A 24,353-nucleotide genomic window follows, 5' to 3' on the forward strand; every position below is an offset into this window, starting at 1 on the left:
CTCTGACATTCTATGTTCCAAGGTCTCTTCCAGCTCTGACATTCCATGTTCTAAGGTCCCTCCCACCTCTGACGTTCTGTGTTCCAAGGTCCCTCCCAGCTCTGACATTCTATGAAAAAGAAATGTTTGTGCTTAGCGAGTAGGGCAAAGCCTAGACCTCCACGAGAGGTGCGAGATTTCGCCAGCCCTTTCTGCCCTTGGTGACTCTTTTGGGCCCGGAAGAGTGAGTCAGAGGCTATCTTTTTCACTCACTTAAGCCTTCCCCCACCATTTCTTTCCCTTGCCACCCCCTCCCCCAAAGGGACAGGAACTTAAAAGCCCAGAGTCCCCGTGTAAATCTTCTCTCCTTATGGAGCTCCCGGAGAGAAGCAGCTTGTAAATAAGGTGGCGGCAGCGGCCCCAAGATTGAAAATGGAGCACAATTAAACCCTTAGCCTGTGGTGGTAATTACGGTTAATGGTTCTTCCCCTGAATTTCACCATCCCCATTGTCGGCAGCCAATCTAAATGCAGGAGCTGAGCCAAGGACAATTTTCCTTGGTTTATAGACACACTAAAATTCAGCTGGTCTGGCTCCACCGGGCTGGTGATGTCAGGAGTGGCCCAAATTAAAGCAGAGGAGAGGGAGCAGCCCCGAATGTGGCTTCGGCTCCAAGGGCTGAGGTGAGGGATGGGGCAGCGGGGGAGGCTGGGAAGGAGAGAAGCAATTAGCCCACTTAATCAAGAAGGACCTCTACTCAGCTGGGTTCTGAGCTGGGGGAAGGGGTGGGGAGAAACCAGGACCTGGAGAGGTGGATGGCTAACTTGATAGACAGAAAAAATTCTCCAATGATACAGTGTAATCCAATCCAATACAGTATCTCCAATGATAGACAAAATACACTGTAATTCAAGATTATAAGATACAATGTAATAGAGGGTAAATGTAAAGTCCTACATTGTGGTGCAAGAAATCAATGGAGCAAGAAGAGAAGAGACATGATTAGACAACAGTTGGTGTGACATGGACACAGCCGTTTTAGTGGAATGCAAGCTAAGTAGGACCCATGGGACAGTGGAAAATCTGGAGTGATTTCAAGCTCCCTTTAGAAAGGTACATTGGCCACAAGGGCAGCTAGGTGTACGGAGCACCAGGCCTGGAGTTGGAAAGGTATTTTCTTGAGTTCAAATCTGGCCTCAGACATCTATTAGCCACATGCCCAGCAGGTCACTTAACCCTTTTTGCTTCAGCTTCCTCATCTGTAAAGCAAGCTGGAGAAGGAAATGGCCAACCACTCCAGTATCTTTGCCAACAAAACTCCAAATGGGGTCACAAAAAGTTGGACACGACTGAAATGATTGAACAACAAAAGTGTCCACAATAATAAAAATAGTCTTACCATCTTCTGACCCCATTTTTATCCAGCTGCCCTCACAGACTACTTCTATCGCGTCCCAGCCCTGGGTACCTTTGTCCCTCACCATTTTCAAGTTACTTTTATGTTCTGTCTTTCTCTGGTGGAATGTAGCTGGATGCTAATAAATGCTTATTGACTGACTCACTACAGTCTAGAGTACAGAATTTTAGCATGAATGTGTGACCCAGAGAGAGAGGATTGGAAACCGTGACATATGAGGATCATACTCATATGACATGGCTATATAGAATGTCATGGCAAGAGTTCATGGGATCATGGATTTTTACTGGGAGAGTCCTATGAAGTTGTCTAGCTCAGCTGTCTCATTTTACAGATGAGAAAAGGAAGCCCAGAAGGATTAAGCGATGTACCTAGTTTCACACAGGTAATTGGGAGAACTGGGATTTGAGCTCAATACTCTTCCCCCATGACAAATAAGAGTTTGTGATGGGCAGTGGGAGGCTTGTGCTACTCACAAAAGGAAGAGGAGAGCTGTGATATTAGAGTGTGGGGGGGGTCATAAGTTGAGGGGAGGGAGGTTATGATTTTGTCCCAGAACCTGGACAAGCCACTTCACCTCTGCCTCACTTTTCTCATCTGTAAAAACAAAAAGGATTGCAATATCATGTCCCTATGGATCAAGTGAGATAATTATAAAGCAGCTAGCATGGCATGCAGCACATAGTGTTATATGTTAGCTTATATTATTATTGGATGGTATTATGATAGGGTTTGCTGATAATTCAGTGAATGTCTGAAATTACTTCCAAGTTATAGTTGTGTGTATGTTGTTTTCTCCACTAGAAGGTGAGATTGAGAACAAAGATTGTTTTTTGCCTTTTTTTGTGTATCTGGTTCCTGGCACATAGTAGGTGCTTGATAAATGCTCATTGACTGAATAATTGACCAACAAGCCTCTGAAGAATTAGCTGTACTCCATAGGTGGGTGATTTCTGTGCTCCTTCTCCCCTTACCCCACACTTCTGCTATTAGCTGTCACTGGCCTTAACTCTATGGCCAGGTGGATAGTCAGAAAGAAATCAGAAACCTTCTGGTTCTGTGAAATCCAGCTGCCCTCCTGCCCCGGTGGCCCTCCTCTCCCTGCCCCGGTCCCTCCCTACCTCAGGTAGTCCCGGCGGCACAGAATGAGGTTGGCCTTGGTGTAGAGCGTGGAGCCCACCTCTCCCAGCCGGCAGTCGCAGCAGGCGCACTTCAGACAGTCTTCATGCCAGTACTTGTCTAGGGCCTTCAGGAGATAGCGGTCCTTGATCTTCCGGTTACAGCCAGCACAGCCTTTCTGTTTCCCCTTGGGGTGGACAGACAGCATGGGCACACCTGTGGGCAGAGGCAGGGACAGACCCAATGCATAGGATGGTTATCATGGTGAGTCTTGCCTCTCTGCTCATTCCCCAGCCCCCGAGATGGGGGCAAGAGCCTGACAAGATACTTTTCTTCCATCTCCTGGCCTAGACCAAAATGTCTTTTTTGGTTATGGTTTTCCTAGAAGGTCCCACATGGACCCTAACGTGAGAATGGCTGTGGGGGGATAGTGGAATTCCAGAATCTCAGGAGAGAAAGGAGGCTTTCTAGTCCAAGTTCCCTTGTAGTATAATAATCCCATCTACAGATATAGGACATCCCATGGCTCATGGAAGGGGGACCTTGGGAAATTACTGTCCTCATCTTAGAGATAAGAACATTGAGACCCAGAGAGGTTACATGATAAGAAGTGAGCAACATTTCTTAATCATGGTTTAGGTCTCTGACTCCCAAATCCACTGGTTTTTCCATAGTATTGCACTCTTGGGTACTTCAAATTATCAAGAACTTTCTTATTATAGTGAAATGAAATCCTTCCTTACACCCATTGCTTCTAATTTTGCCCTTTGGTGTGCTAATGAACAAGACCACCTTTCACATTCTTAAAAGGGAGCTCTGATGCGACCTCCTTCCCATCTCCCAAGTCTTCTGGTCTTTGGGCCAAACTTCCCCATTTCCTTCAAATAATCTTTGTATAACATGATCTCCAGTCTTAGAAACAATTGTCACTGAACTTGAAGTCAGGAAGACTCTTGGTAAGTCACTTAACTTTTTTTCAGCCTTAATTTCCTCATCTGTAAAATGGGGATAATAATAGCATCTACCTCCTAGGATTGTTGTGAGAATCAAATGGAAATATATATGCAGATATATATGTAATTATTTGTGTATAAATTTTTATTTATACATTATTCATAAATTTTATTTATATGTATTTTATTTACTTATATATATACACATAGCTCTATTCATATTTTCTTTATGTGTACACATACATATGTTTGTGCATGTGTACATATATACAAGAAACAATAAACATATAAACACATACATGTATATACACGTAGATGTATGCATGTATGTGTACACATATATAATATGCAATATAAACAATAATATATACAAAATGGAGAAAGAGTGCTTTGTAAATCATCATTATTATTATTATTATATCACTTTGGTTGCCCTACTCAGATTTGTCAATATATTTCCTAAAAACTAATGCCCAGGACCAAGCACAGTACTTTAAATGTGTTCTGAGTAGGTTGGAGGGAGAATCAGTTCCTTAGTTCCTTCTATACTGCATACTATAATTTTATTAATATAGCCTAAGATTGTACAGGATTTCTTTTTGCTGCCACATCGTATAGTTGGCTCAGCCCACTAAAATCTCTGGGTCTCTTTCACAAGGCCCTTCCACTGAGGTTTCTTACAACTCTGAGGTTCTGTTGTCTGTTTGTGGGTACTTGAGGTTTTGAAACTAAAGTAATTTGCTGGTAGCTCCTAGTCCATGGAAAGTGGGCACTATAGTCCAGAACTCACAGTGGACTTGAGGTCACATGAATGACTTGGAAGAGCCTGTAAAGGAAACCTGTACTGTAGGGGGAAATTGGAAACTGAGTTGACTCAAGGAGATGACAGAACTACAGTACAGGGTCAGTTCCCAAGCTGACCTCTGTACTATTGCTTGAATTACTGGGTTCCATCAAGATTTGCAAACCATTTGCCCCACAACAAAAGTGAAAGACCAGTAGTTGACTGTTACTATCTTCATTAAGCAGATGAGAAAGTTGAGGCGTCTGGTAGCACAGTGGGAAAGAGTCAGCTATATTGGGGATAGAAAGTCCTGAGTTCTTGAGTTCATATTCAGTTTCACAAACAAGCTGCATGACCTCTGGAGCAAATCACTTCTCCCTCAATAATTTAATATAAACTGGGGATCTTAATAATACCTACCCTCTTAGGGATGTTGGGGAGGGGGAACATGTCTAAGGAGAAAATATTTGTAAATTGCTTAGCACAGTACCTGGCACATAGGAGGCTCTATATAAATATTCATTTCCCTTTCCTTCCCCAAATCACACTTTTTGGGGTGTCAGATTCTCTGACTTTTGCTACAATACCACATTTTAGTCATAGAATCTTAGATATGGAAGAGATTTCCTAGGGATCCAATGCAACCCAAACATGAATTACTACTACTACAACTACACTACTACTACCTATTGCTTTAAGGTTTGCAAAGTGCTTGTGTCATCAACCCTGTGAGGTAGGTATTATTACTATTATCCCCATTTTCCAAATGAGGAAACTGAGGCAAACAGAGGTTAAGTGAGTTGGTCACTTAGCTACTGTTACACAGTGTCTGAGGCTGTGTTTGAATGTGTCTTTCTCATTCTAAGCCCAGAGCTCTCTCCCCTGATCTTCTTATTTGACATTCCAGCATCTGCTAGAAGACTTTTAGTATGGGGAACTCACTACCTCCTAAGGCAGCCCATTCTGCCATGATACAACTTTTAATCAGGTCCATCCTATTCTTTAGATCAGACAATCACACTTTCTTCAAATGAGGGATCTTATGGATTTGAGGAATTTCAGAATTGAAAGAGACTTTGGGGAGCATTAGTCTAATTCCCTTCTATAACATCATTAGGTCCAGATGAATTGGGAATTTATTTCTCTGGAAGGGTGGGCAAGGTGGAAGTCCAGAACATCCTCCATCATATGCTTTTCCTGAGTGAAAGACAATGGTCTCGGGGTGCAGAATGGGAGATACATTTTTGGATGTGGACAAATTGGCAAATTGTTCTGCTTGGCTATGCATATTTATTATAAAGATTGTGATTTGTTTTCTTTTAAATAGAAGATGTGTGGGATATAATAGAAAATCATTTTAAAGAGCCTACTATGTGCTGGGTACTTGGCACAGCAGAATGGGATGGTCATTTTAAGTGCCTACTATGTGCTGGGCATTGTGCCAAGTGCTTTATGAATGTCTCACTAGAGAGAAAACACATGCTGATTAATTGAAAAAACAAAACAAAATGGGAAAAAAAGAAAACTCAACAAAAGCGAGCACGTTTGTCCACCAAGATTTCCAGGGAAGGAGCACTCACTACCTTCTGAGGCAGTCGATTCCATATTGAGGACAGCTGATTGTTAGGAAGATTTTCTTTACATGGAGCCCCAATCTGCCTCGATTCCACTTCCATTCATTCGTGCTGGTTCTGCCCTCTGGGGCCAGGCAGAATGAGCTTCCTCAGTCTCCCGGCTGCCGGCCTCTGGACCCCTCTGTTGTGTCCGACCAGGTCAGGCCTTTACTTCCTCCCTGCAGGGGGTGGGGAAGCCGTTGGAGCTCTTGGCCCTCATATTGTTACTGCTCTAATCATTCCCCACTGGAGGAAGAAGTGGCTGAGACCTCAAGGAAGGGCCCCGACATTTTGTTCCATTAATGATCAACCCTTTATTTTTCCACCCATCCTTTATTCTTTTGGATCTGTAGCTTACACTGTTGGGATAAGAGACCTGGGATGTGCTGGAGATGGGCTGGGCGAGGGCCAAGCAGAGAAGGGGCCTGAGATTGGTTTCTTCACATACCCTTCCTCCCAAATCTAGTGACCTGCAGTCCCCGGTTTCCAAGGCTTTCCTTGCATCATGGAAACTGCCCCAACCTCATTTCTGCCAGTCATCAGATCCTGCCCTTTTATCCCACACCTTTCCAACTCTTTCTGTTTCCAGAGAGGCTGAGAAAATAGCAACAATAGGGAAGAATTAAAGTGGTGGTTCTCAGAATATGGCGCAGAGAATTCTGAGGGTCTGTGGAACCCTTCAGGAGGGTCTACAACTTCAAAATTCATTTTTATTTTTAATATGGTAAATATCTATAAACAACCCACATAAACGAACATTCTTTGGACAGACCCTCAATGAGTTTTTAATACTATAAAGATACTGAGAACAAAAGTTTGAGAGTTAGAGGATCATAATCAGAGAAAAAAAAAGAAATCATGGATGTAGAGCTGGGACAACCCTCAGTGACCATCTAAAACCATCCCCCTTATTTAACTACTGCAGGAACTAAGATTCTGGGAGAAGTGGGGGAGAGGGATGTGAAAAGAGAGAAGAGAGAGATGGCAGGAATGGGAAGAGAAAAGAAAGAAATATGTGCACATAAAGGAGAAGCAGAGATAGAGAAGGCAAAGAGAAACAATAGCGAGAGCTAAACAGAGATACTGAGATTCGCTGATAGAGAGGACCGAGGCAAAGAAAGAACTCATAACTCGAGCCAAGCTTGCTGTTGCAAGTACGTGACACTTCATTTCTTGAGTCTGCGCCTTTGTCTTGGCTTTTCCTCACATCTGGAATGTCCTTCCTCTTGCCTTCTACCTCTATTAGCTCCCTTCCAGACTCAGCTGAAGGGCTATTTCCTTTTCAAGATCTCTGCCTCCCCCCACAGAGAGTTTCCCCATTCCCCCCTAGCATGTTTTTATTTCTTATGCATTCAGTGTTATTTAGCTGGAAATATGTTTCTTTCCTCCCAAGGAGAATGTGAGCTCCACGAGGGAAGGAACAACATCCCTATTGCATCTTTATATCTCCAAATCTTAGCCCAGGGCCTGGCACATAGTAGGTGCTTGATAAATGTTTGTGGATTGATAAGGTCACATAAGTAGAGGAAGACAGAGAGAGGAGAGAGAGGCAAAATATTATCAGAGACGAGGGAGATTCAGAGTTTGGGGAGGAAGGAGAAATTGTGAGAAAGAAAAGAGAGGGTGGCCGCTACCCCTGGCACACTGCTCCCCCATCAGTGATTTCAGTTGTTAGGTACAACTAATTCAGGATTTTATCTCTTGGGGAGGTTTATGGGGAAGTGGAAACCTAGGATCTCTGGGTAAAAGTCCAAAGCTGTACCTCATCTCAGAGAAGAGATGCTCCATTATGCAAGGGACAGCTTGGAGCCTCACTGTTTGGGCAGAGGGGCCGGGAGCTGGAACACTTTAAGGATCAGACACATCTAGGGGAGTCTCTGTGTGTGAGCATGGGAGGGGAAAATGAGCTTGGAGCTCCAAGGCCTCCTGAAATCTCCAGCCTCTGCTCCATTGGCTTCTTCAGCTAAACTTGTCTTAAACAAAACTGGTTATCATCTGCCCTGAACCTGCCATGTGCACGACTATCTCACTCCTGGAGATGGCCCCAGCAGCCTCCCTCTCACCAGGCCAGAAACCCTGCATTCAGTCCTCTTTTTCTTTAAGGCTCTTGAGCCACCGGGTTCCTTGGATTTGACCACTCTCCTTCCGGGGTGCCTCTCACATCTGTGCTCTCCTCCCACCTCCATCACTTGAGAACATGGTCCTTAGCTTTCTCTTGCACAAATGCGTCCTAACTGGTCTCCTTCCAAGCCATTCTCTCCACAACGAAGCAAAAGATCTTCCCAAGGTACAGGACCCACAATGAAGTCCTCTCCCTTCTCCTTCCCTCATCTCCCCTCTTCATTTTTCTGTGTCTCTTTCTCTCTTGATCTCTGTCTGCCTCTCTGTCTCTGTCTGTTATTCTTGTCTCTTTCTCTTTGTCTCTGTCTCTCTTTCCTCTCTCTCTTTGTCTCTCTTCTCACTCTCTTTTTCTGAATCTCTGTCTGTCTGTTATCTGTCTCTTTCACTCTCTCTTTCTCTCTGTTACTCTGTCTCTTTCTTTGTCTCTCTGTCTCTGTTTCTGTCTCTGTCCCTGTCTTTCCTCTCTGTCTCTGTCTGTCTCCTTTCTCTCTCTTTCTCCCTCTCTTCTCTCCTCTTTCTTCTTCCACTCCCCCAGCCCACCCCCCAGGGTCCATCTGAAAGCAGGGATGCTCACTATCTAATTTCTTTAATGCAGCTCTAAAGGTTAATTGGTCTGAAAGAGTAATGCTGGCTAATGATATCTGCCTCCAGGCTCCCCCGACTCCTGCTTTATACAAGCCAGCTGAGGGCACAGCACTCAGCAGAGAGGCCCAACCACTTGCTGGCCGCCCCTTCCCCAGCCACCCAGGTCCACGCATTGGAGGGGAGAGGAGCTGGCGCCGAAGGTGGCTTGGTTCCACTTGCATTTCATGCCTTGCGTTAAGGGTGGCTCTCTCCCTCCGCTCATTACCCCAGCCGAAGGCCTGGAGACAGGCCCTAATGAGGGAAGAGCCTGCCAGCCTTGGGGGTGGCTGTGGCTGCCCGATGTACCAGGAGCTGAGAAGATGGGAGAAGGGGCAGCCTCCCCCCTCCTCCCTACTGGACAGAACGGGCCCAAATTTCCCATTTGCCATTTATGACAGCTAATTAGTTATTCTACTAAAAAAATCTTTGCTTTAAATAAAAGGACTAATTATACACAAAGGTCAGTCCCGAGCCTCATGTGAAGCCCGGGTAATTGGCTTATTCTCCCTCCATGGCTGGCGTTTCTACACTTGCAGGCAGCCACCTTTAACTCTTTATCAGTCCCTCACCGGGGCCATTTTCCAGTAGGACCTCCGGGGTGAGCTCTGGCCTCTTAGGACTCATGGGTGGCAAAGGGCCTGCTATGTTCTCTGCCTAGTTTCATACAACCTGGTGCAGTGGGGAAAGGGCTCAGTTTAGAGTCAGCAGACTTGGGTTTGAAATGTCTTAGCCCCTTCTCTGGGTCTCAGTTAGCTTATCAATTAAAAGGGGACTGTGATTGAAAGTGTCACCTATATCCTGAGAGAGAACTATGGAAACTGAATATGGATCAACACATAATATTTTCACCTTATTTTGTTGTTTGCTTATTTTTTTCATGTTTTTTTATCTTTTACCTTTTGATCTGGTTTTTCTTTTTTTCCCCCAAAAGATTTTATCTTTTTTTATTAAAGCTTTTTATTTTCAAAATATACACATAGATAATTTTTCAACACTGACCCCTGCAAAGCTTTGTGTTCCAAATTTTTCCTTCCTTCTCCCCACTCTATCCCCTAGATGGCAAGTAATCCAATATATGTTAAACAGTTAAAATTTATGTTAAATCCACTATATATATACATATCTATACAATTATCTTGCTGTACAAGAAAAATCATTGATCTGATTTTTCTTGCACAGCATGACAAATGTGGAAAGATATTTAGAAGAATTGCACATATTTAACTTATATTGGATCACTTGCTGTCTATAGGAGGGGGTTAGGGAGGAAGAAAAATATAGAATACAAGGTTTTACGAAGTTGAATATGGAAAACTATCTTTGCATGTATTTGCATGTACTAAAAATAAAATAAATTTATTTAATTAATTAAATGGGGACAATACTTGCAGATTATGTGTCTCACAGGACTGACGTGAAGAAAGAATGCTGTAAACTGGGAAATGTGGTTGAATGTGAGTAGCAATAGACACTTAAAAAAAGAACAAATAAAACATTTTTAAATGCCAAGAAAAATGTAGAACCACAGAGTAATTTTGTTACTACCTTGTTGAATGCAGCATACTCATATTTCTTGAAAAATGACATACTGAATAGGTCAGAGTTTCTTACCATCTCTTCTTTCTTTTTCTTTGTCTCTGGAAGTGTTTGTATTAAGTTCATAATCAAAATTGATTTTTTTTTTAAAAAAAGCATAGAACTTGGGAGGGGGGAGGGTTTGCAAATGTGGCGTATTCCTCACCAGAATCTTCCTAATGAGGGATTTAGCTGAAGTCATACAGTCAGAAAGGGATGGTTGAGTTGGGATTCAAGCCGCTTTCTGGTCAAACTCCAATCAGTGACTGTTGATCACTTGAATGACGGAACAGCCCAAATGATAAATAATCTCAGGTCTCTCAGTCCGTCTCCCTTATCTGTACCATTGCTCGGGCAGTACATAGACAGGACATTTGATATTAACAATAGCTTACATTTATATGGTGACTTTAAGGCTTCCAAAGCCTTTTGCTAGACCAAGTGAGCATTATGGAAAGGGGAACATCCTTAGAAACTACCTGCTTCATTCAAAGTCACATAACCACCCAGCATCACACCTTGGACTTGGGTCTTCTGACTTCCAGCGGTCTTTCCACCACCCTTCATTGCCTCTTGTTTATTAAATGCTTCCTGTGGGGATATTTTATTTCCCCAGCTAGACTGGTAGCTGGAGACAATCTACTTTTCTATAGGGCAGACCAAGACCTACAGCTTAAGAAATGTTCCTCTCACATACAAAGCCGGAGTGGAAGAAAAGGGGACAATCATTTATTAAGTGCCTACTATGTGTCCGACAATTTGCAAATATCTTGTTTGATCCTCATAACAACCTTGGAGGTAAGTGCTGTTATTATCCCATTTTACAGTCAAGGAAAGAGAGGCAGGCAGAGTGTAAGTGCCTTGCCCAAGATCGCACAGCTAGTAAGGATCTGAGGTTGGATTTGAACTCCTGACTTCAGGCCTGCTATGCCTTTGCAGCATAGGCTTTCTCCTCATTTAATGGGGAAGGAAACAAATTCTGAGAAAAACATGACACAAAAACAGAGAATTTGATTTAAAATTTGCCTCTGCTATGTATTAAATATGTGATCTTGAGCAAATACAAATTCCTCATCTGTTAAAAGGGAGAGTCGGGCTTGATGTCCATCCCAGCACTAAACCTTTGACTTTATGGACTCTCGGATGAAACAAGAGAAACAATGGTGGCAATTGGAAATTAATCAGCCAAGTTGGACTATTTACTGAAAATTAGAACAAGGATTTGAATCCAGGCCTTCTCACTCACAATCTAGTGCCCTCTGCAGTGCTCCTCACCAGGGCCTAGTGGGCCCAGCAGAGCAGACCCTGGATGGATGCTTGTCAATGATAGTTTGATGCTTCCCTATCTCTGTGATACATTCATTCCAAAGGGGGATGAAGGCATTGCATTTCTGCAAGAGGTGACCTGATTTTAGTCAGTTTGGATAAAAGGGGCACATTAGTGATTTTATAAACAGACGGATCTCCTGGGTGCTTTAGGTCTGCTCTGATGAAAACACCTGAAAAGAGTGACAATTACTAAATAATGATCTTATTGCTCACTCCCCATCTCCAAGAACAGTTTAAGGCCTTCAAGAGAGAAATTGAACATAATCTAGGACTTATGGGTAATCACGGGCTGGGGGGGGTCCATGCATGTCCTCTTAGTCAACTAGAATTTCTTAAGTGCTATGTGCTAGGGATACAAGCAAAAAACTCCTCCTTAAGGAACTCATTCCAACTGGGAAAGATAACACTCAAAAGGGGGATGAGAGGAGGAAGAGGTACCTGTGAGGATGGGTCAGATCCAGTGGGTGAACTGAGTCCTTTCTCAAAATGGAAGAACTCGCCAATTGGACAAGGGGGCTATGGAGGCAAAGGGATGTAGAAGAGCCCTGTAGAATTTAGAGCTGAAAAGGATGGGTTCTCATTTAAACTCTGATTCATAGGCAACCCTCTAAGTATCTACTAAGTTAGAGTGGGGTGACAATTTGTGTTGATGGAGGTGGTTCCAACAGGTGTCGGAATATCATAGATTACTGAAGAATTAGCTAAATTGTTAATTGAGGGAGTGTAGATATAATTTTATTTAGCCTTTGAAAGGGCCCTTTCCAAAATCTCTTGGGCTATTTTTGGGGACAAGATAAAGATATGGGCTAGATCAAGGCTTCTTTTTGTCCGAGAAATTTTTATGTGATCTTGGGTATACAGGTATATAAAATTGGTATACAAATCAAACATTTGCTGATAATAAACCATAATTTTATGACTCCTACATTTAGTTATATGACCCTTCCATATGGGGTCCTGGTCCACAGTTTAAGGCCTAGATTATAATAGAGTTATATGAATTGCACTTGGGAGGAAGTTTCCAGTGGAGTGCCATGAGCATCTTTTCTATTGAATATTCCCATTCGTGATTTTGATAAAATCATATTCATCAGTTTCGAGATGATTTGAAGGGATCAATAACATATGATGTTTCTATGTTGTCTCCCCTATTAATCTGTGAGATGTATATATATAAATATATCTATATATGTATATATAGATATAGATATAAAATAGATATATGTTCTATCTCTCTATCATCTTGTAGTTGGATTCAAAAATTTGGCTTTCAATATGGAAGATGGAGGAGTCATAGCAAGACAGCAGTTTTTCTGGGGAAAAAAGATTTAGGGAATTTAGTGTCTGATACATTTGATGGGAGTTAACAAACCTCCCCCTTTTCAGGCTTACATAAAGAGAAGTTACAACGATAAGACTAGGAGGTGGTAGACTTTCCTTACTCTGTTCTGTTCGGACTCCATCTAGAGTACTGTATTTCATTTTGAGCCCCACATTTAAGAGACCTTTCTGGCTATCTAAAAAGCTGGAGGGTATCCAGAAAAGATGAAGGGGCCATGGGAGGTTGGTTGAAGCTCCTGGGGATTTTTAACCAGGAGAATAAAAGGCTTGGATTCGACAGGATGGAATAGCTGTTGTTAAGTATTTGATGGGGTACCCCAATGGGAAGCATCCTTAGCCCTCAGGAGGGTTAGAAGCAGAAAGGCTGGGTTTATAAAGGATTCTGGTTTAGGAATGGATTGGATAAGTTAGCTTCTGAGGTTCTTCCCATCCTGACTTCTCATGAGGATCTTGAAAGTAGCATGGAATGACGGAAAAGAAACCCAGGCTGAATGTCAGGCAACCTGAGTCCCAATAATGGCGGCTCTGCTTTTCTTGTGACTTTGGATGAACCTCTTCCTTCTCTAGCCCATGTTCTCATTTTTTCAAATGAGGGGAATGGACCAGTGGATCTCTCAGCTCTGATGTCCCTCTCAGCTCGGACATTCTCTATTTATAACCACATTTTGTGATTTATAAAAGACTTTATCTTTTTTTCTTTCCTTTGCACCTCATAGCACCCCTGTGACAGAGAAGCAGAATCAGAGAGAGAAGTCTGGAATCATAGACTCATTTTACAGGTCAGGAGCTTGAGGCTGGGATAGAGAAAGTGGCTCATCCAAGGTCATAGGGGTGGTAGTTAAAATTGGAAGTCACCCAGACCAATCCCTCACTTTTTAGATGGAGAAACTGAGTCTTAGGGAGAGAAAGTGGCTTTCTCAAATTCATGGAAATGATGGAATTAAGACTCAAAGATTATTAGGGTTGGAAGGAGCCCCTGGAAAGGAATCAATTCGTCCAAACAACTGATGGAAGAGGTGGAGACTCTTGAGAAGTGAGTTGCCCAAATTTATACACAGTTTAGCCACATAGTAAAGACTTAAATGCTTTTTCTTCCATAATTGAATGGTTCCTTTCTCATATACATAAGATCTTCCCAATAATAAGGAGAGCCTTTTATTAACGGAGAGCTTTATCCAGGCCCTAGCACATGACCTAGCATGCAGTACAGGAAGCCCATAATAAATGCGTGTTGATTGATAGATGCTCTAGAAATATTAATTCCTTCCTTTGATTGTCACAACAGCCTTCTGAGGTAGGTGCTATTATTATCATTCCCATTTTATGGATGAAGAAACTGAGGCTGAGAAAGTCATCTAGCTCCAGCTGATCCAGTACGCCATATGGTCTCTACCATTATCTGGGCCTGGATCTGAGCAGGGGGGGGGGAGGGCAGAAGGACAGTCATTTCCGGCTCCTCTGTCCCCTCAGACTCCCCCCAGCTTCCCAGGCCCAGGGTGGGGGTTGGGCCCCAAAGCCACAGACCTGTCTAGACACAGGATTCTCCGCAGAGCAGCTGGGCTGGCAGCCCTGGCTGGCTCCCTTCATTACAGAGATAGCGAACCTGCTCCCAAGTCCATCTGGGATCCACTTTAGGGTTATCTAAAAATCAAACCTGCCCTGCAAACCTTTTAATGTGCTCCTGACTTCAGAGAACAGCTTTGCTCCTTCAGGAAACAATTTCAACCTCTACCCAGTAATTACCACCTGCCCTGGAACACAAACACACACACACACACACACACACACACACACACACACACACACACACTCCTGCTCCTGTGTCTGGTACAGGCCAAAGAAAGGGGTATTTTCTGTCAATTTTAGGGGTGAGCTGGGAACTCCATTGGATCATCATTTTTCTGAATAATAAATCAGAAGAGATTTTCAAGATGAGTTGGTACAACCTTTTCATTTTCTTTTTTCTTTCTTTAATTAATTATACATTTTCTTTGGAAATGACAAACACTTCCCTAGATACATAAAATGTCCCCTTTTCCATGAGATTCTCCTCCCCTGATTGACAGTATAAGTAATTTTCCATTTCCATAATTTACTGGCTAAAAAAAACCCCAGCATATTCTTAAAACTAACATTACTATTATTCATCACTGGGCTGGTCCTATAGCTAGGAAGTATCTGGGGTTAAATTTGAACTCAGATCTTCCTGGTTTGAATTCCAGAGCTCTCTCCCCTTAGCCACTCTTCTCTGTCCAGAAAGGTCCAACTCAAAGCCACCACATCTTCATTTCTGTCAGCGATCTACCCATAGGTTTACCCAATTCTAATGTTCAGGAAGTCCTTCCTAATGTCTAACCTAAACCCATGCTGCAGATTAGACTTGAGGGAGGTGAGGGAGGTCAGTTGGAGAGCCTCTCCAGCCTTTTTCTGGATTCCTCTGAATCCCAGAGTTTCCCAGAGGCAGGAAGGAGACCCGGTGGATGGAATATTGGACCTGGAATAAAGATCTGATTTAGCCTCAGACGCTTTTTAACTTGGTGACCCTAGGTAGGGGCAGATATGGTGGATAGAGCACAGGGCTTAGAATTAGAAATCTTCCTGAATTCAAATCCAGCCTCAGGCACTTAAAAGTTATGTGACCCTGGGCAAGTCACTCTACCCTGTGTGCCTCAGTTTCCTCATCTGTAAAAATGAACTATTAAAGGAAATAGCCAACCACTTAACTATCTCTGTCAAGAAAACCCCCAAACTCCCTCTGGTAGAGAGAGGCAGAGAGACAGAGACAGAAAGACTGTCAGAGAAACAGAGGCAGAGACAAAGAGAGACAGAGAGAGAGAGACTGATAGAGACAGAGATAGAAAGATATAGACATACAGAGAGACAAATAGAGACAATGATAATAATAAACACAAAGAGAGAGGGGCAGAGAAAGACAGAAATAGAGAGATAATAGATAAAGAGACAAGAGAGATGAACCCCTTCAGTAATGTGGTTAAGCCTATGGACCCTTTCTTAATAACTGTGATAGCTGACATTTATATAATCCTTACTGGCTCTGTGCTAAGAGCTTTATAATTTTTATCTCATTTGATTCTTACAACAGCTCTGGGAGAGTAGCTATTAGTATTCCCATTTTACAAATGAAGAAATTGAGACAAACAGAAGTTGAGTGATTTGTTCAGTTAGTACATGTCTGAGGCTAGATTTGAACTCAGGCCAGTACTCTATCTACTTTGCCACCTATCTGCCTTTTAGAATCAGGTTTTTAAATAAATACATAGAATTACAAAGTTAATCAGTTGCAAAAACAGTTATCAAAAAGACAGTTATTAAAATAATTTTTAAAAATCCAATTCATGAGCCCCCAAAATCTATCCATGGATCCTTGGGGGTGAATTGAAATTGAGAATGTTGGCCGTGGACTGGACCGGGCTGCCAGCCCTTCAGTGAATGCTGTTTCTAGGGCAGTTTTGTCCCCAAGTTCATGGGTGTGTAAGAATGGACCTTCTCAGGCCTTGGTCCCTTAGCCTGTGGTACTGGTGGTACTGGGCTTATAATGAGCAGCTTGGGGCTCACCTCCGGGGTGAAGGAAGAGGCTTTGCCAATGTCCAACTAGATCATTTTTCTTCCTTCCCATAATTTAAAGAGAGACTCCTCTGACAGCCAAGAAAGAAGATGAGAGCCATCTAAAACTAGATTAAACTAGATTTAAGCAAATAAGCAAATAGAATTAGACTAAACCTCCTTGAGAAGCAATGTCCCCATAACTAGAAGTGTCCAAGTGGAAGGTTGGTAGCCAGAGATGCTGTAGGGAGGATTCTAACACTGGTGCACGGATTTGGGCTAGAAAACCTTAAAGTCCCTTCCAAACCTAATATTCTGACTGGATAAAAGTAGCTGTGATATAATTTAAAAGAGACTGAATTTGGATTCGGACACCCGAGTTCAAATCCCAGCTCCTCCATTTCACTCTCTGTGACTTTTAAGCACATCATTGTCTCTCTCTTTGGGCCTCAGTTTCCGCATTTGGAAGATAGGGCTATTACATGCTTCTAGAGGTCTAAGGTGACGTGTCCAAAGTGTCACAAACATGTTAATGTTACTCTTCCAGGACAAGTTCCTTTCAAGGCTCAGGTGACTGGCTGTGTGTCACATCCCAGTGCCCCCTGCAGAGGAATGCCTCTGAAGGATAGGGAAGTGGTCATAGCTGGTACAGTCAGACCAGCTGATCTAAACCGAGTCTTCTCCCATGATGAGATCAATGGCTTACTTCTGGAACAATTGAAGAAGGAGCCGCGAGGGACAAATCCTCCATGTTCCAGGATATTCTCCCAAAGGAATCTTAGATGGGCAGTTGGGACTCGTGCATCCAACAGCCCAAGAGTGAACACTGAGCAGCCCCAGCTCCCCCAGAACTCACCCTGCTGTGAGTGGCCATAAAGCTTTCACAAGTGTCCAACACAAGCTTCACACACTCTCTACCTGTGTCCTATTTCTCCCACTCTCCACAAAGCTCTCTCAGCTGTAACAATGACAAATGAGCCAGACAAGGTCATCAGTGCTGAGGGCCTTAGCAACCCCTTTAAGTGCCCATCCCTTCTCCATTGTTCTGCCATCACCCAAGTTTAGGCCTTCTTCAGCCATTGTCTGAGCTAGATGAGGGTCACTAACGAGCCTGCCCACCTCCATGATCTTCTTCGGATTTATCCTTCAGATTGGTCCTGGAATAATCTTTCTTACCCATGGATCTGGCCTTCACATTTCCACAGTTATCCCATTTCCATTTGGATATAAAATCAAACCCACCGGTCTTGGACACCCGACCTTAGGGGCACCAGGTGCTGAGCCTCCTGAGACTACTTGGGAATGGGGTGGAGAGAAAGACCAAGTTGATTCAATTTAGGATTTGAGAATCATCTGAGAACCAGGAAATCTTCAAGAATCCTCAAAGACTCTTCAGATTTGTGAAAATCATTTAACATGAGCCTCAGTTTCTTCATTTTGCAAAATGTGGGAAGGACTCAAGAGTTCAACTAGTCAGCCCCTTGGGTAAAATGTCCAAGCTCTGAACTTCTTTGTTCTAAGGATCCTCCCATCAGAACATTTATGTTCTTTGTTCTGAGAATTCCCCCAACTGTATGTTCTGTGTACTAATAAATCTCCCAGCTGAAACATTCTATATCTAAAGTGCTGAGTGGTTTCTGATAGGATATGTTCTGTATTCTAAATTCCCTTCTAATTTTGGATTTTATATTTTATATTCCCACGTCTCTCCCAGCTGTGACATTCTCTGTTCTAAGCTCCCCAGCTCTGATGTTTTCTGTTCAAATTGTCCCTGCCAGCTTGGATATTCTCTATTCTGCATTCTAGGCTTTCTCCCACTTGTGACGGTCTATGTTCTAAGGTTCCTTCCAACACCTACATATGTTTTTAATATCCCTGTCACCTTTCATATTCTCTGTTCTAAAGTCCTTCCCAGCTTTGACAATCTCTTTTGCAAGATTCCTCCCAGCTCGGATGTTCTCTGTTGAAACGTCCTTGCCAGTTTGGACGTTCTCTGTTATCCAGTCCTAAGTTAGATCCCAATACTGACATTCTCTCTTTTGCGTTCTAGGCTCTCTCCCAGCTGTGACGGTCTATGTTCTAAGGTCCCTTCCAATACTGACATGTGTTTTACTATCCCCGCCACCTTTCATATTCTGTTCTAAGGTCCTTCCCAGCTGTGACAATCTCCATTCTAAGGTTCCTCCCAGTTCTCTGTTCAAACGTCCCTGCCGGCTTGGACATTCTGTTAGTGGTTCTGAGTTCTCTCCCTACACTGATATTCTAACGTCCCTGCCGGCTTGTACATTCTCCGTTCTACGTTCTAGGGTCCCTCCCTGCTGTGTCGATCTATGCTCTAAGATCTCCCCAAGCTGTGATCCTCCCCATCTATATTCTGAGAACTCTCCCGGCTCCGCCGATCCGTGATCAGAAAAAGCACGTGAGAGCGCTCCTGCCAGGGAAGCTCACGGCGGGCTCCTGGGACACCCAGGAGGACTCCCCCGGCTGGCCTAATGAAATCAGGGTCTTAAGTGTCCTGCAAGCTCTTCAAAAAAAAAAAAGTTCGGCTCTCCAGACGAGGCTCAATTTCACAGCATCAGGGAACCGTGTGCCAAAGCGGTGAGCCGGAAAACTAGTCTAGCAGGAGTCGGAGGCGCGGCTGGCATCGGGGGGATTTTAGATTAGAGGCCTTCAAAATCAATTTGGAATTCCAACTTCTAAACGCACTCTCCCAAAGGCCGGCGGAGAGCTTCCACTCTGGGAGAGCACGAGGACTCGGGGCTGCTGCCCTCCCCTCTCTCCCTCCCCCCGCAGGCAGCCCTCCTCAGAGAAGGGAACCTCGGCTAAGCCCGCACGGGGCTGGAGCCCGAGGAGGGACACTTGGACATCACTCAGGCGCCTCCTCTCCCGCCCCTCCCCCACCCAGCAGGAAACAGATCTGGAAGGGGGTCCCTCCGCTGCCCGGCGCCGGGAAGGCATGTGTATGTGCGGCCCAGATCCAGACTCTTTCCGAAACCCCTCCTGCCCACCCACGGGCCCTTCCTGATTGTCTCTGAGTCTCTAGCTGGCTCTAGAAGGGCCTTCTGGAGTCTCCAGAACGAGTTCGGAGCAGCTAGCTGAAGAACCACTTTCCGGATGAGCCAGGTGTGAAGTGAGAGACACTTGGAGTGATGGGAAGAGAACGATTTTGAGTCCGAAGCCCTGGGTTCCATCTAGAATAAAATGGTTCACAAATCGAATGAGTTTACTGGCATCTAGAGAACCTAGGTCCAAAAGGGAACTAGAAGTAGTGGATCAAAGTGCTGACTTTAGAGCCAGAGAACTGGGCTTGAATTTGGCTCTGCCCCTAGTTGCATGTGTGATCTTAGGGAAGGGCTTCTCTCTGGGCCTCAGTTTCTCTACCTGTAAAATGAGGGATTTGGGTCAAATGTTTCCTAAGGGGCAGAAGGGGAACTTTGTATCCCTTAAAGATTTTGCCGACTATAAAAGCTGATTTTCGACTCTGGGGGAATCCGTTGATTGGGGAAGTGCTAAACAAAAGATGACATCTGAATACAATTGAATACTATAAGAAAATGCTGTCAAACTCAAAAAGAGATGGATCCCTGCAGGTCTCATATTCACTCAGAGAACCACAAATGAACATTATCTATGTCGGATTGTATTTTTATCTTCTTCAGCATTTCTCAACTGCATGTTAATCTAACTCGGGGTATGTTTGGGAGTTTTGCAGGCTGCCTGGGCTCCTCAGTGAATCTGACAACTCTGAGTAGGGTATGGTTTCAGAAACACCTGGGACAATATCGAGATGAACCCATGCGGAGGAGCTTAACAGAACCTGGACAGCATTATAGAGAAAAAAAACAATTCTGAAGGACTCTAGTTTATATAATAACAAAACCACAATTGCAGATGAAGATGATACCCCTGCAGACAGAGAGGTGATGGACTCAAGGCTTAGAAAGAGACACTTTAAGATATGGCCATTGGAGTCATACAATAGTCAGAAGTGAAAAAAATTATAGATATTGCCTTCAAGAAGCTCTCAATCTCTTTAGTAAGACAACACATTTGCAGATAAATATAATGAAATCAATGAAGTTTGGGATAAAAAGAAGATCCAGGAAAAAGACTGAATATTTGAGGAGAAAAATCACTTTCAGTTGAGGGGGATCAGGGAAGTTTCATGGAGGCAGGGCTTGAAGGACACAAGGCAACAACAAGATTATATAATGATCAATTCTGATGGAAGTGGCTTTCTTCAACAATGAGACGATTCAAACCAGTTCCAATTGTTCAGTGATGAAGAGAGCCATCTATATCCAGAGAAAGAACCATGGGAACTGAGCATGGCTCACAACATAGCATTTTCACTCTTTTCCTTGTTGTTTGCTTGCATTTTATTTTGCTCCTCTTTTTTTCTTGTGTGGCACGATAATTGTATACCTATGTATACATATATTGGATTTAACATATATTTCTATCATGTTTAACATATATTGGATCTATCGAGGGGAGGACATGGGGGAAGGGACAGAAATTGGAATACAGGGTTGTTATGTTGAAGAATTGTCCACACATGTTTTGAAAAATAAAAAAAAACTTTAATTAAAAAAAAGAAAAGAAGGATCTTGAGAAAAATGAAAGCAAATGTGAGATGGGAAGAGATGGTAGAATAAGATTAGAGACCAATAAGTAAACTAGTTTGGGTAAAATGGTGGATACATGAAAGAAGAAAGAGCAAAATGAACAGGAATAGGTGGTTCAGAGAGGGCTACAGGTTAGAGTTTTTTTGGTCCTATTGGCAAACAGGAGCCATTGAATGTTTTTGAGCAGAAGAGTGACCTTGTTCAGCCTCTGTTGAAGGAGATAACTTTGGTAGCATGTGGAAGATGGGTCAGAGAAGGGAGAGGCTGGAGGCAGAAAGATCACTTAGGGGGCTACCAGAATAGTCTCTCTAGACACCATGGATGGCATGCGTAAGTCTGGCACAGCACTATTTAAGATGTGTGTTTGGATCATACGTCAGGCACCATGTGTGATCCCAGGTGAGATATTTATCTCCATGGGGACACTCACAGCACTCACCTCGTGGAGAGAATGTGAGGCCCAAATGAGATCAGGTGTGTTAATCACTCTGCCAACCTCAATGTCAGCCCTTAACAAAAAAGATGTTCTAAACTAACCTGGAGCTTTGGACTGGGTAATGTGTAAGGAGATACGAAGGAAGAATCAATAGGATTTGGCAAACTTGTTTGGGGCTGGTGAAGGAGAGAAGAGTCACATTCAATGCCTTGATAATTGGGAGGATGCCATCTACAGAATTGGAAAAATTAGCTGGAAGCATCAAGTTCTTCTACAACCCCTCTGGGAGAGTCCCCTTATTCTCAGTTCCAGTGGGATCTGGCCTGGGCAAGTCCAAAGCAGTTAGACAAAAAGACAGCGCCCCCCGCTCCAGTTATAAATAGCTAGTAGAAAAGTAGAGAGGGAAGAAAGGAAGAATGTTGGGAGGCGTTAAGAGGCTCTTTGGTGATCTCACTAGGTTGCTTGGGATATTGGGAACCCCTGTGACTTTTCTAGTCACATTTGATAGTCAGAGACCTCTCAAACTGGCACTGGTCATAGGTTTATCAGTAGCCATTGCTTAGAATTTATACATAGTCACTATCATAGCATTTCAGAATTGGAAGGGACCTCAGTGAGAATCCAGTCTCACTTTATATCTGAAAAAAAGTCCTTCACAACAAATCTGACTAGTAGTCACCCAACTACATCATTCGAGACCATTCGAGACTCCCACTATCTCCCAAATCGAATGTTGTTCTGACTTGTGGGTCCCATTATTGATTCACGCTGAGCTTGCAGGCCGTGAAAACCCCTAGATCTCTTTCAGAAAACCAAAACCAAAAACTGCTGTCCAAATCTGCCTCCTCCGTCTAGCTCTTGGTGAAATTGATTTTTTTTAACCCAAGCATGAGATTTTATATTTATCCTTATTGAAGTTTGTATCGTTAAATTTGGGTCAATGTGTTAGACCCTTTCATATTTTTGTACATCCTACACAGAAGGAACATGACCTGTTCCGGAGGTTAGGAAACAAATTTAGCCACAAGATAAACCAAAGATTTCACAAAATTGTGAATTTTAGAGCTGGAAGAAAATTTAGAGATTCTCTACTAACCCCCTCCCCACTCTCCAAGCTGTTCCCAGTCTCATTTTATAGAAGAAGAAACTGAGATTCAAAGTAGAGGAATAGTCTGTTCATGATTACACAGCTAGGAAGTGCTCCTGGGAGGGAGCCCATCCTTGTAGTTGTCCTAGTGATAGGGTGGAGGGAAGTTGGGAGACAAGGGGTTAGAAAAAAAGAGGAAGCCTTTCATAATTCTTGGTGTGTTTGTGTGTACATATACACACATCTCTATCCCAATCTGTTATATTCAATCAAACAAAAGAAACTGTGCACTCATAGGTCCATAATTTTCTTCCTCTTCCCCCTAAACTCCCTTCCAGGGAAAGCACAGCTGGCCAGTCAGCCTGGATAGTCCTATTCCTGCTCAAAAACAATGAAAGAAATTAAGGCTTCCCAGAAATCTTTGCTTTGGATTGATCCTAGGGACTGGCACTGTTCCTTCTTCTTGTACATTGGATGACAGAGGCAGAATTCAGAAATTTTTATCCAGAAGATGGTAAGAACCACACCTTGGAAAGAACCCGAGAGCCCAGAGTTCTAGGTTCCAGTTTTTCCTCTGTCCTTCATTAACTCTGTGATTGCAGAACAAGCTATTCCCCCCCTCCATCTTTGCCTCAGTTTCCTTTTCTGTAAAAAAAGAAAAGAGCAATGATAAAACAGGCGCTCTGGCAGAGCTGTTATGGGGAAATGATCTGCCATCTGGGAAGATCTTTAGAAATGGGCCCGGTTATCTCTAGGGTGATGAGTCGCTTGTGAGCAGGGACAGGGATGCATTTTCACTGTGAGAACCCTCTCCTCGGGCCTCCCGGAGCTTCCAGGGCCCAGCAATGGGGGCCACGGTGCCCTGCATCCGCCAGCTGGGGTAGGAGGAGACCGATGTGAGCGGGGTGAGAAGGCAGCCTCCTCTTTGAAGTGATGGAAAGTCAATTTGTATCATAATTACCAGCGAGGCTGCGTGAAGCTACTTTTAGTTAAGGCAGGAAACCGCCACAATGAAAACACACCTGGGGAATATTTGGAGAAAGCACTAATGATTTCTTCCCTCGTGGTTAATAAATTCACTTCCAGATCAATTTGTCCATGATAGAAACTTGAAAGCGGGAACAGTTACACGGGCACATTCGAGTGTGTCTTTTCCAGTATAAATGATTTATTACCATGATTAGCGGCACATAAACAATTTAAAATACAACTCTAATTAGTTTGGGGAAGAAAAAAGGAGGACTGCCACCCCTTGCCTCTATTCCCATTATGTTTTACTTCCCTAAGTGTGTACTTTTTAATTAAATCCAAATGTCACAATAAATTTAAAGTGTTTTATTACTACTGGCTAACTAAAGCGTTCATGCAAACACCCATTAGGCTGAACCAGATGCAGGATTGGAAAGAGCTGGAGGCCGAGGCTCTGGGGTAACTGGGGGGGGGGTGCTGACGGGGAAGGGCTGTTTCTATATCTGTCCAGAAAGCTGGACCAAGAGCTAAAGACCGCAAGCTTTCTGCCAAGCTGGGCCGCCTTGCTGTCTGGTCATCCTTTGGAGACTGGGGGTAGGGGGGGACCGCGGGAGCCAAGACTGAAGGCATCCCTTCGCAGGCTCAGAAATGGGCTTTCTCCAACGGGAAGACTGGAAATAATGAGCTAAGGGATGAGGTTCATGGTAAGCTTAGCCTCTCCCCCTGGCTTGTGTCTGGGATTAGGGGAGGGCGTAATCAATAAGTGGCTGGGTGGCGGCAAGCTCTCTAGGAAATCCCTGTGCCATGTCACCCT

At 43.6% G+C, this 24,353-nt stretch overlaps 1 protein-coding gene across 3 annotated transcripts in view; it reads right to left on the reverse strand.

The window, feature by feature from the left end:
* The window catches only part of LMO1 (LIM domain only 1), a 67,836-nt gene that overhangs the window by 9,991 nt on the left and 33,492 nt on the right, over window positions 1-24,353 (reverse strand). For 2 of the 3 annotated variants that reach the window (XM_051963970.1, XM_051963972.1), the window contains exon 2: window positions 2,518-2,731. In XM_051963970.1, coding sequence (XP_051819930.1) covers window positions 2,518-2,731 — 214 coding nt within the window. Of the gene's footprint in view, window positions 1-2,517; window positions 2,732-5,835; window positions 6,045-24,353 lie in introns of all 3 variants that reach the window. The other variant, XM_051963973.1, reaches the window with a different exon arrangement.

This window comes from Antechinus flavipes, chromosome 6, assembly GCF_016432865.1.
Source record: "Antechinus flavipes isolate AdamAnt ecotype Samford, QLD, Australia chromosome 6, AdamAnt_v2, whole genome shotgun sequence".
Taxonomy (NCBI): domain Eukaryota; kingdom Metazoa; phylum Chordata; class Mammalia; order Dasyuromorphia; family Dasyuridae; genus Antechinus; species Antechinus flavipes.